The sequence below is a fragment of the Silurus aristotelis genome (assembly GCF_946808225.1).
Source record: "Silurus aristotelis genome assembly, chromosome: 21".
In the NCBI taxonomy this organism is placed as follows: Eukaryota; Metazoa; Chordata; class Actinopteri; order Siluriformes; family Siluridae; genus Silurus; species Silurus aristotelis.
Genome location: NC_139594.1, coordinates 19,123,134 through 19,136,784, shown reverse-complemented (window position 1 = coordinate 19,136,784; position 13,651 = coordinate 19,123,134). Strand labels below are relative to the sequence as shown.

At 38.4% G+C, this 13,651-nt stretch overlaps 1 protein-coding gene across 3 annotated transcripts in view; it reads left to right on the top strand.

Moving 5' to 3' along the window:
• znf516 (zinc finger protein 516) overlaps window positions 1–13,651 on the top strand; it is a 54,628-nt gene that overhangs the window by 25,219 nt on the left and 15,758 nt on the right. Inside the window, exon 2 of one of the 3 annotated variants that reach the window (XM_083523553.1) lies at window positions 7,951–9,860. In XM_083523553.1, the coding sequence (XP_083379679.1) occupies window positions 8,174–9,860 (1,687 nt within the window). In that variant the 5' untranslated portion in view covers window positions 7,951–8,173. Of the gene's footprint in view, window positions 1–7,947; window positions 9,861–13,651 lie in introns of those variants that run through there. The other 2 variants (XM_083523554.1, XM_083523552.1) reach the window with 2 other exon arrangements.

Genomic DNA, 13,651 nt, shown 5'->3' with positions numbered 1-13,651 from the left:
GTGAATATCTACAGAATTAAAGGAGGAAGAGGGTAGAAATGTCTGTACATGTACACCAGAGATGCACAAATCTTTTCCTATGGAGGACCAAAGACCAAACCTGATGCCAGTTTTATGGTATGGTGGCAGTTTATGATTTCATAATATTTAGAATCAAATAAATAAATAGAAAACATGACTGTCTGTGAGGAGTCTCAGCCATTCAGATTCAGATCTTCTATTCAGTCTCCTTCAGAATACATGACTCTGTAATCTGCTTAACTCCTGTAATATTTCGAGTTCAGTGAGAGTAGTACAATAGTAAATTATAGTACAATAAAAATATGGAAAGAATACATAAGATATAGAATATAAGAATCGCATTTATAGGACAATAGAGTTCGATGCCTAATAGAGCTATTCAGGCTATAAGCTCTGCAGCCATGTACCTATAATATTAGTGACCTTTAATGAGAGACATTAAGTTTATATTTTATGAAGTTTTATTTAACAAAAGTGTTTCCAAATTTTCAAGTCGTATTCACTTCTATTCCCTACATTTCATTTCAATTTGAATTTGTTGCAGCTTCAAAGTAAAGCAAAACATATTATGTTAAATGATATATTAGAAATAAAGATGTTTCTCTGGGATTTCTTTCCTCTTCTAATGTAAAGCATGGCAGGTCAAATCAAAGGTCACCATGAGCTCAAGTTTAGGCGTCTCATATGTATACACAGTGGTCGGGGTAGACCTGTATCACAAACGTCTAAACACCAGGTGGTAAGCAGGAGATGCATTAATGATGACTCTGTGTTGCTCTCCGGCTTGGATTTGTCAGTGTTTCCACTCACCTGCATCTTCCTGATGCATCTTCCTGATTCCTGAACAGATAATTTCTCATTGAGGGAACATCATTGTAAACATTGTGATGTGAATTACATAGAAACATGAGGTACATACAAAATTATTATAATTTTTTGTGTGAAACTAAGTAAGAATTAGGATTCCGTCCCTTTTTTTTGTTGGGCATCCATGAATAGAAGCCGAATATCCTGAAAACAAAATCTGCTCATTCTGGGCTGCTGATTGGTCAACACCTGGCTTTATGTAAAGGGTCTCTAAGTGAGTTGCTGGCCTGATATATACCTTTCCTTAGGGTAGATTTGCATAACACTCATACTCATACTGACGATCAAGAGACCAATTTAGCAGCTTTGCATATACTGTATATTAGACAAACACCAGCTTGCATGTTTCCTATAAAGTATAAAGGATTCTTTGCCTTGTTGACTATGTGCCTTTGATTTATATTGACAGCTGGAGGAAAAAAATTCAATAACACTTTATTTAAAATCTGAAGTGGGAAGAATAAACCTATACTCTCTCTACACTCTACATACACTTTGTTAATCAGTCCAGGCTGGAAAAGAATTAAATGACAGATGAAAATAGTTTTTTTCTTCTATTCTGAATGAATGTGTCTAGCCTTGTGACTAGTGTCTGATCTGATGAGCTGGCAACAGCTAAATAATTCACTGCATGTGACTACGTGTGATTGGATAAGCCACAACAGAGGATCTGCCACAAAAGCTGAGCTGGTTCATGGTTAGAAATCTACGCTTGCTAAAGCTACAGCTGTTTGTTTAATATATATTGGACACTACTACAGCAAACCCTTTTCTTTATACACATCTGCTGAGCCTAAGGCTGGAAACATTCAAAGTTAATTACATGTGAATAATGTGGTTGCATTTATTCAGTGTTTTGCGATCATCTGTGAATCTAACGGCCTCAGCTTTCGGAAGCTTGTTTTTATTTCGGACAGTGCTGTCAATCTAAACGTCTCAATGCCTCAGGAAACTGAGAGGATTATTTCCTGGCTCACAGGATTTTGAGAAGTGACTTTGTCCCTATCGCAAAGATTTAACGAGTGGAGGGGTTTCAGGTCAAATATTACACAACTTTTGTCAGTATGTAAGGAAAATTTAAAGTGACCTAAAAAAAAAAAGCACAAATCTCAGATCAGATTTTTGGCTTATGACTGTTTCAGGACTGGAGAAATGGCTCTGTACCTGCAGGTCTACATTTAGACTCTCTGGTAATGTGCTTCAGTGGAGCATAAGCCACCTATAATCCTATCAGCAGATGCCCATCGCACCCTCCTAACACTCACATGGCGATCCAGGGAAAGGTCTGTTCAGCCATGCTGAGGTTTCCATGACCTGCTTGCTAATTGTATTATTTAAAGAAAGCTGATAACAAGTGGTGATGATTGGTTAATTAAAGGTAATAAAGTTTATGTAACCTCGGTATGGAGTTTAGTTTGTAAATCATCGGCTTTATAGAAGTCTGTTCATTACATCATCAACCCTTCTTATAGTCGACTTAGTATCTAGGGATCGATAATCTATGATTTAAAAATGTACATCTTTAATCTATGAAATTGAAAATAAATTGAATTGAATTGCACTGAATATCTATTACGTTAGAGATTTGGGTGTTCTTTGGAGAAGACACTTCTCAGCATTAAAATGTTAAAATGTTGAAACAGATTTTTGGAATGAGCATAATCAGTAGGAAACAACAGAAGTGTGGGGTCTTACACACACTCACACACACACATTAGAAAAACACACAGTGACGTCCAGGCTTTAACACATTATTAAAAAACATGCATAGATGTATTGATGATTTACATTCACTATGTAAATAGCTGATACACTTCAATCGAGAGCTGAATGTCATGAGATTTTACACACACACACACACACACACACACACACACACACACACACACACACACACACACACACACACACACACACACACACATGAAATACCAAACACACAGGCACTGGCTCGGAGCAGAGGAGCAGTGTCCAGAGCATGGGGTGTTTGTGCTGAGCTGGTCTGGCCGTCAGGTTGAATAAACTTGTGGACAGCTGACTGGACATGGGTATTCATCAGCATGAGAAAGAAGTGCAGGGAGAAAAGAGAAAATGGATCACGAGCTTAGGGCTGTGTGTTACAGACATGAGTCTACATGTGTTTATCCTCTCTGTTTCTTTTCATGTGCATGTGCATGATTATGTGGTTTCATATATATATATATATATAATCACATGCTCTATGTTATTTCTTAATTTTTTTATTTGTCATTTATTTTACAGAATTAATTGCTCAGTTTATTGATGACTGTAGAAAGCAATGTGCTGAGTCAGATTGTACTGCCTGTATAAGAGAAAAGCAGAAGTAGCTGCTACTGCAGATGTATCAGATGAAATGCAGAGCTCAGACAGTGGGGAGGGTGAACCTAAGGTTGCATGTATCCTGAAGTAACAGCAGCCATAGAAACCGGTATAATCATAACCATCCCATCCTACTCCAAACACTAACAGCTGGGAAAGGATGCTGATCAGGTCTTCGTGATATTTAAATGCTTTTAATGTGACTGCAATGTAAACAGTGCAAACGTATACGGAAAAACATTCAGCTCGTCTATTAGACATTAATCATAAATATGTGGCCATATAAGCCTTCTACGCAAATGTATTTATTTTTTAACTTAATAAAATTCTATATTGTTATGATTCGATTTTGTTATTAAATAATAACACAGCAGCTCTAATTTAATAAGAACCCAACATAAGGTGCATTGACTTTTGGATTAATGTTTGTATGAGTCTTACTAAGGTAGCAAACATTTTTTTTTTTTAACTGATCACAAATATTTATTTTTTGAGTAATCACAATTGAGTAATCAAGCAAATAAACATTAAATAGAATCTTTATTAACATAAAGCTATGTAAGGAAATGCAAACTTTTCCAAGAATTTATAATATAAATTTGTAAACTTTCTCATGATTAGATTTTGAATAAGTAGATATTAAGATATTATTGAAAACAAGGTTGAATCGAGCTTTTGCAAATTTAATACCTGCCCTTCAGTTGTATTAAATTATGCATGTAATTTGTATTCCTTTCAGCCTGTAAATCAAAACTCAACCTGCAAAACAATATTTAATACAATAGTCATATCAGAGCTCCAATAATGGTCTGATACCCAATATGATGTTTGGTACGCACTTTAACGATGGACCCAGATAGCAGCTCAGGCTGATTCTGGTCCAATACTGATACTGCATCAGTAAATAAATTATTAAAAGAAAATACTAGAAATTTTAATGTCAGACGTTTTAACAGGACAGAATGAAGACCAAATGTAAAAAAAGAAATGAATGAAATGATGTTATTGGCTTTTATTCTGTATCAGCGGATAAGCTTCATTTTTTTGGGTGTATATTCATGAGGAAATTGTGTTTTGTGCTGCAAAAGAAAACCAAACAAAACAAAATGAAATTAAAAGACGCTGTGAGGTTTGTAACTGGAGTCATATTTGTACTCATTATGTCAGCAGTCTCATGTAGAGCACCACAGTAGATCCACTGCAGGGTGGGACTGTAAATGCTGCAATGTCAAGTGTTTAAATAGTGTGTACAAATCTGAAACTGTTCTCACTGTTCTCACTGAAAATACGGTAAATATACATTAGTATATTAATATTGTTGTTTGATGTAATGAATGACTGGTAAATTCCTGTTCTAGTTTAGTTTTGGCATTTTCTTTATTATTATTTACACTTTGACTGGTAGCTTTAGCTCTGAAAACTCAAACGATGGACCAGAAAACAACAGCCCTAAAGTTTCCTATATCTTTTTTTCTTTTTTTTTCTGATGTATGAATTATGCTTTATTCTGGTGTGTGTATGTGTGGAAAGCATGAGGCTCTGGTTAACAAACACAAGTGAACAAAGAAATCCCTTCACCATGTGAAAGCAGCACCACTGAGCTTCATGTGCTGACTGAATAGAAACTGTTGTTAACTTCTAGCCTCACGGTTTTATCTCGTGATCACATCTGTAATCTGGAATAGTTTTTTTTTTTTTTTTTTTGCAATTCAAAACCAAGAGTGCATTGCTGTCACTCAGCTCTCTTTCTCCTCTGTTACAAATCCCTACGGTGTGTTCCTTTGAGACGTTGTTGTAGCAACCATTGGTGCACGCGGGTATTATATTTACTCCAGCGTTAGCCTCGGTGGTTCAGAGTTCTCATCTAGATCACCGTTAGGATTTCGGGGGGGAGTTGAAATAAGATGGTTTCTTCTTTGTCTTTTTGTGACGACGAGTTTTAGGCTCGGTCCTAGCACAGGCCAGATTCAAACAATGGTGGTGCCTTACTCCCTGCTGCTAAGAGGAGGTACAGACATGAACTATTGTGACAGTGCTAGTGTGAGGCACACAATGCAAATTGTAGACTGGTGGAATCTCTGGATCGTTTCAGAAAAGAAAAAAGGAAGTGCCTACTAGCAATCATCTCATCTCATGAGAATGTACTCTACACTTTACACATGTGCTGGATGAATACAGTGAGGACTTCATGATAATAAGCATTACAAGGGGAAAAAAATCAATGAAACAACACCAAATGCAGATCGAATCGATGATACATTACTGAATGTTAATTAGGTAGAGGTTACTATGACCTACAAGGTTTTATAAGACTAAAGCTCCTTAAATCCACAGTCGGAAAATGCTGAAACAGCATCGCAGCCACTCCCAGTTCAAACATATCGTACGTTTCAGCAGGATTATTGTTATCATTAGAAAATGCTTCACGGCAGGAGCACTGAAGACTTGTTTGTTCTGTAAAGATGTCAAATCACTGATCCATGTTCCTTCTTGTGATTTTTTTGGGTCAGGTCGAGGGGTTGGGGTGAGTTTTACAAACACAAAGCACTTAATCAAACAGGATACATACATTCTTTGGCCTGTCTCTAGTAATTTACTTTCCCGTTTTCTTGCCTGTCCTAGATCACATTGTAGTTAGATATTTGTCCCTGAGCATCTGAGTACACACAGCCTTTGGATAAGGGGACACACACACACACACACACACACACACACACACACACACACACACACACACACACACACACACACACACACAGAGAAACAGAAGCTCAATTTGAAAAAATGCACTGATCCTGCATTGATAGAGCCCCAAGATGAGCTCAACTGTCTGGGGATAAGTAGGTCAGCAGAGCTGAGGTAAGCCCTGGGAGAACGAGCACGATTGAATAATAACCCCACTGCTGTTGTTTTGCATGTTTTGTGTGAGTGTGTGTGTTTGTGTCCTTTTACACACCTCCCAAATCTCCCAGTAGCACTGCAACTGGAACACGTTGTGTTTATGTACCAAACACGATTCACGTAATTTAGGATTTCACTGTCTGTCCTGTTGATCAGCGGTTTTTTACCCGTAAAAATACACGAAAATGAAATCAAACAAAAAATCTGGACTTCTGATCTGGACTTTTATTTAAATAATGTAGACACTTTACACTCCCTCTCTCCTGAAAAATAAACTGCGGTTAGTTTTACGTAATGATTTTCTTTTTTCTTTTTTTTCCTGTACAGTCTGTTTTCTCTGAGTCAGTCCAGTGCTGTGTGTTTTTTTTCTGTCAGAGTGTGTGGTGAAATGCAGTTGTTTTATAATGGATTATTGATTGGTTAGGAAAAGGGAGGGTTGGCCCTGAGGCTTCATCCCAGCCCAGCTCATCGCCTGTCCTGCTCATGGGGAATGCAGCGCTTAATGCCTCAGTGCACACACACACACACACACACACACACACACACACACACACACACACACACACACACACACACACACACACACACACACATGGTTCAAGTCTGTAAGCTCATAGCCATCAGTCATTCTGACTACAAGGCGAAGCTGAACTGGGACTAGGATGAGACTGGCACTGGTTCTACAGACAAAGCCTTACACACTCACATTTATACACCAATAAACATTCTTACAGACAACATACACATCCATATACATATACACCACTCCTGAACTCTAAAACCATTAAACAAACATGTTATAGAAGGAATCTCAGACACAATGTAGAGACTGTATTTACTGAGAAAGAGAACTGTCTGTTTAGAGCAAATGCAAACACAAGACAAAATAGCAGGAAATCCCCAGATCCTGAGTGGACTAAGTGATTACTGATTACTGAAATATTACAATGTCCTTATTGTAATGACTAAAATAATATCGCTTAGATATTACAAACAAAGAACAGGTGACAGTATAACAAGTATTTCTACTGTATTTGTACTTAGTTGGTGAGGGCATTAGAAAGTTTCTCTCTCTGATTTTTTATTTTTTAAACATCAGACTGTCATGGTGCAATCGGGCAGCGCCTCATCCAAGCCCTGAAGGTATCTCACATAATGACACATTAGACATACTAATGATGTTTGCTCTATCCTGCTCTCATTCTTGTTAAATAGTGTATCAATAGAGTCCATTGTGTGTGGTACACCATATCCAGTTACACTGCACTGATAACATCTTTAACTTGTATAGAAGAAAAAAGCAAACAAAAAGACTGATAGCACTTAACCTTCACATAGCCCAAGGTCATGGAAGTTTAACGTACTCAGTGTGTGAACTCTTGTCTAATCTGTGTTAAGATGATGAGGAAGTTTATGCAATTTAGATCATCTAAAACAAATGGTACTGATCGACTATTTACATTTATATTTGCGATATTTGGCAGGCGTACTTATTCAGAGCAACTTACATTTATTTTATGCATACAATCAATCAGGTAGAGGGTTAGGGGTCTTGCTCAGGGGCCCAGGAGTAGCAGGTTGGTGTGGCTGGGATTTGAACTCATGACCGTTAAATTCAAATTTTTATTATTTTATTTTATTTTATCGATAATTATAATTGGATGATATTTTGCTGAGTGTGTTATTGTTTCTATGTGGTGTGTAGGTGTGTTTTGTTTGGGTAACAACATTTACGATATTATACTCGATGATATATATATATATATATAGTACACCCCTAATCTGTCTTATTCTATAACACTGTATTTGTGTGCTCAGCAGGTCCCAGAATGAAGCCAAGCTCCAGTTGGTAAAAATGATTCCAAGCAGAAGCTTCTCCAGCAGCTGTGATCAAGATAAAAACAACACAACTTGCATAAAATACTTAGCAATGATACTTTCTGCGAAGAGAACTTCCATTCAAGACGTATGACCAAGACAGACACGGATTTATTAAGACATAGCAACAGAAGATAGTAACAAGGCAGAACACCCATAGTTTGACATGGAAGTTGAACGGAAAGAGGTCACGGACAACTCCCTTTCCAAAACCCTGCATAACGAACCCGATGAGGAAAAGAATCAAGTTCACAACTGTGACCTCTGCGGCAAGACCTTTCTTTTCTTGAGCTCGTTGTCTCAGCACATGAGGAAGCACACAGGGGAAAAGCCGTACAAGTGCCCCCATTGCCAACATCGTAGCGCCCAAAAAGGCAGTCTGAAAGCCCACATTCGCACCCATAAGGGAGACGGTATGATCAAGAACACTGGAGGCAACGAGGAAGAGGTAGAAGATGAAGGAGACAAGGAAGGTGGAGTTCCTGAGGAGCAGGGTGGTTGTTCTAGCCCAACTGAAAGCACCTCTGCTTGCAACAAAGTGGTCAGTGACGAGGAAACCACAAAAACAAGAAAGAAAGGAGTTAAAAAAGAGAGAGCAAACAGTGAAGGAGGAAAGCAGTGCTCACTATGTAGGAAGAGGCTCCGGAGTCAAGCTGAGCTGGAGCTGCATATGCAAGACTTTCATGATACCTCGCAGGAAAAGCACTTGCAGGCAGAGGCACAAAACACACATCCCACAGAGGAGAACTCCACAATGGAGGAAGGTCCCAACATGGAGGAAGCTGAGAAAGAGAATGAGCTTGGTAAAGGGGACTTTCCCTGTGATCAGTGTGACCAAGTCTTCACCCAAGCCTGGTTCCTCAAAGCCCACATGAAGAAGCATCAGAACACTCGGGATCATGGTTGTCGGATTTGTGGTCGGCGATTCCGTGAACCCTGGTTCTTGCGTAGCCACATGAAAACGCACAACACCAAGACCAAGCCAAAGACTGATTCTGAACTTCCTGCGACGGTTAATGAGGTGACACAGGTCGAAGCATCCTTGATAAATGATGTTTGTATATATGAACTGTGCGCCAAATGTGGTAACTTTTTCCATGACCGCAAAAGCTTGCAGCTCCACGAGCAAGTCCACAAGAACAGAGATCATTCTACTAACAGCGATGATGGTCTTTTATCTCCTCTCACCAAGAGACGGTTCCTCGAGTGCCTGAACTTGAGAACGGCAGGTGAGATGGAGAAGCTTTCAGAAGGAAAAGAGATGGTTGGTAAGAGAATCCCCGAGTTGGATCCTGTTTGCAGCTATCAGGCGTGGCAGCTGGCCACCAGAGGCAGGGTGATGGAGGTTTCTGAAAAAGGCCTGGGCTGGGAGGAGAGGTTAGCAGATGCAGATGTGGTCTATGACAAGAAAAAAGGTGAATATGTTCTCCTGAGACAGGAGAAACGAAAGAAACAATTGGATGCCACTCTCAGTATCCCCAATAAGAAGAGACGAGGAACGGTGACCCAAGGCTCGAACAGCACCACCATGGCCACCGAGCACCAGAGAAATGTTGGGCAGACATTAATAGCAGGTGGGGATGCTGAAAGTTTGTGTGACTCAGAATATCGTCCATCTTTTTGTCATGGCCGTAAAAATCCCCAGAATAAGACCTCGGAGTGCTTGGAGTGTGGAAAAGGATTCCGAACTCAGCAACAGATGGTGATTCACATGCTCATAAGACATGGCAGCATGAGCGAAAGCATAAATGGGGTTTCTCTACAAAATCTCTTTCCAAACACACAGCCAGGTCTTTCTAAACCTGTGGACTCTCAAGAGGACCAAAGCCTGAATAATTGCCCTGAAGATACAGGTAAGAGAAGGCCACACTTACATCATTTCCAACCAATGTTGCAATGTTATGGTATTTCATAGCAAGAAGTGAGGGAAAGAATAATAGTGTCGGACTGTACCACTGTTACACTTTAGTACAACCAGGACAAATGGTACTAAAATGAGGTGTTAATGCTGGATATTAAAAAGAAAGCGTGGCCACTACCTTATAAATACAGACATTACTGAAAGACAGCATCCTTTTTGTTTGATTCCATTCGCTAAACTCAGCAATGGCACTATTGTGTACAGACATGTCTTTCACTCCTTGCAATACAGCTCTAAAGCTGAATCGCCTTTTGTAGTAAAAAAGGTTGCCAAGTGAAAAAAAACCTTTATAACATGCAGAACCTGTTACACCAAAGGGTTTGCATGTGTGCTGAGGGATTACGATACTCCCTGTATGAGCCAGGTTTCTGTGTAATGGAGCAGGGGGACATCTTGCGGGAAAATGTCGAAGCACAGTTGATTATACAACAGTGACTCTTTGGTGAGATCACTGTATAATTATAATCTTAGATTCAAATCTTAAAAAACTCCCATTGGGTTCCAGTAAAGTAAAGAGTTATTAGTTTAAGGAATGATACTTGAAATCTTCTTGAAAGTAGAGCTCCGTGGTCATTCACCTACAGGATCTTTTGGAGGTTTGGCCACCTGAGAGAACCTTTAAAGATTCAATGGGGTTTCGGCCATCTGAAGCAGCTCTGTGGACCACAACGGTTATTGCAGAGAATTAAACACTACTGATTTGTCTGTTTTTTTGGCTTATTTGACTGTGGACTTTGTGCACTTGCTTTGCATGATGCTATTTTAGGATTTCCTGTCTCAGGAAGACAACCCCTGAACTGTTTTATGATCCTTCTTGTGTGCTCTTCCCTTTTCTATGCAGAGCTTATGTAAAAATACACACCCAAAAGGCTTTCTCAGTAACAAAAACATTCAGGACAGTAATCTTACAAAGTCTTTATTCCTGACGAAGATCTAACAATTGTTCTGTCATGAAATTCTCAGGTTAGTTCACTGTGCAGTTGTATTGAACATTCCTTACTGATAAAAAAAAATCATCGCAATATCTATTAATATCTCTAACCAATATGTGATCATCAGTGTCCTGATCAACTCCCTCACATCCTTCTCTGTACAATGTCCTCAAACAGATCAGCTTCCAAAGGAATCACACTTGTCATTTCAAACATTACTCACTTTCTGACCTAAGTCTCTGAAAGCAGCTGCTAAATTTAAACAAAAATACAGCACTAACCAACCAATTGGCACAAAATATTTGAATGAATCAGTATTAGAGGTCAACTGTTTTTCTTGATATCGTTAGCTAGATTGGATTGTACTTGCGGATCACAGATTAATCAACTGATACTTTTTAAAATGGGTACTGAATAAAAAACAAACATTATACTTCATGTAAAATTATACTGAACTTTATATCAAAAATAAAAAAAACCAGTACTGAATCATGAAAATGTGAGAAATTCAATAAATATAAATATATAAATCATCTAAATAAATGTAATTATATAAATAATCAATAATAAATTATAATTAACATGTGGAGTCAGTTATTCGCCTCTAGAGGCTGCTCTCATAATGACAGCAGGCATTCTCAGCCGCTCCAGCAACAGATGCAACCTGGAAAAACTGTTTTTTGTCTGATTTTTTGCAGAGAATCGATTGCTGGAATCAGTCAACCTGTAACATTCACAGAATCTGAGAACATTATGTTGGTGTTATACATATTTATTAAATTCATAATCCTCCCCCTACTCAACCAAGCATCAAGAGAAGGACCATGCCCATGTGGCATTTACCTGTTACCTTGTATTGTCCATTAGTTTGTCTCATTGACTGTCCTCTGTTTATGTTCTACCCCCATCACTCAGCAATATGCTTAAACACATAAAATATTTAATTCAATTCAATTTCATTTCATTCGGTTTTATTTGTAGACTGCTTACAATAGACATTGCCCCAAAGCAGCGATACAACGATAACAAAAAAAAAAAAAAAAAACTAAGAATAAAGCCAAAGAAGTCTCAATGAATAAAGACTAATGAAGGAGGAGTTGGCTTGAAAAAAAGATTGGGTTTACTTGCTTTTAATCTAGATGACAAAAAATAGTCTCTTTATTCCTGAATGAAAGAAAAGCAAACAAAAAATAGAAACAGACAATGCACTTTATTGCAGTGAGTGAGAAAGTAATCACTACTGACTAAGGTTTTGGGTCGAAAGGCTGGCTATGTGTGCTTTGGTGGAAATGTAATGTATGGGAACGGTCATAACTTGTGAAGAGTTAATGTGTGAGTACCTCCTACTTTGATTTGGCTGAAGAAGCGTCCCTCAGAGGCCAAAAAGAGAACCATACAGCAGCCAGGCTCAAGCATAATACCAAATATAAAACAGATGGCAGAGAAAGAGAGAGAGAAAGAGAGAAAGAGAGAGAGAGAGAGAGAGAGAGAGAGAGAGAGAGAGAGAGAGAGAGAGAGAATGAGAAGGGCTACGGCTGGTTCCAGACAAACTCAATGTAAACAAACATCTCAGTGACAGATGAGAGAAGGTGGGTTCAGGCTGTGTTCCCAGGCCCTCTCAGTTACTCCCTCTTATGCCTTCCTTATGCTCTTCTGTTCTCACAGCTGAATGTGTGGGTGGATGCAGCTACTGCTCACACACATTGCCCCATTCTGTGGTTAGGATTACTTAATGGGCTTGTTTGAACGAAACAACAGTACATTTTACAGTAGGATTATTTGTGTGCACAAATACCGAAACGCTTTATCCAACTGCACCGGTGTGACAAGTTTTATAACCGCCTGGATCTCAAATGTGAATTCCAAGAAAGCTTGAATTATCTCTAAAGCATCACCGATCATTGGTTTGAGCCACATAAATATTATCCATACAATAAAAATAAGTAATGTACAATATTACAGTGCTGACAATGAAACAGAAAGAACCAGTCTTTGCACAGTCAAGTGCTGCCATCTTGTGGGTAAAGTGGAAATAACGTTGGAGCCTAAAATTTTAAATCGCTACAACATTGGAGAGGTTTTTTTTTTTTATGCAGTTGTTGTTAAACAACAGTATCCAAGTATGTAGATTGTACATAATGTACAGCAAGGATCGGTATGTACTCTGAACCTTTGTCTTTAATAAGCAGATTGATTGATGACCAGAATAAGGAATAGCTCTGCTCAGCTGCCATAGTTTGGATCCCTTCATCCCCTTAGACTGAACAATTATTGCAAAATCAATATAAACTTATTTTCGACTCATTACATTTACTCTATGATTAAACATTTCCATGCTGATATTTGTGGTGTCTTCCAGGATGCATGTATCCACAGTGTTCTAGGGCTCATCGTACAGTTTAATGAGGAGGAAATATAGATGATGTAAATCATATGTAGCATGACAGTGACAGTGACAGTGCACTCCAACACTATTATAAGAACACCAGAGGAAATTGTTTTATTCCAGTTTTAGTTATAGGCAAATTCATTGGTGATACAAGTTATTGGGGAATATTTGTTGTTGAAGTAGATCAAAAAGATGTTTCAATGGAAGTGGTATTATTAACAGGATGTGGTTATTTAGATACTTCTAAAGGCTGTCCTGGGGTGTGTAAACTTTTGAGCTTAATTGCATACATCAAGCAATAAATGTTCAGTAAGGATAACTGCAGGATTAATATGATAATGCAACTGTTAACTGCATTATAATATATTGTTATAAAAAATACATTGGGTTTAATTGCCATTT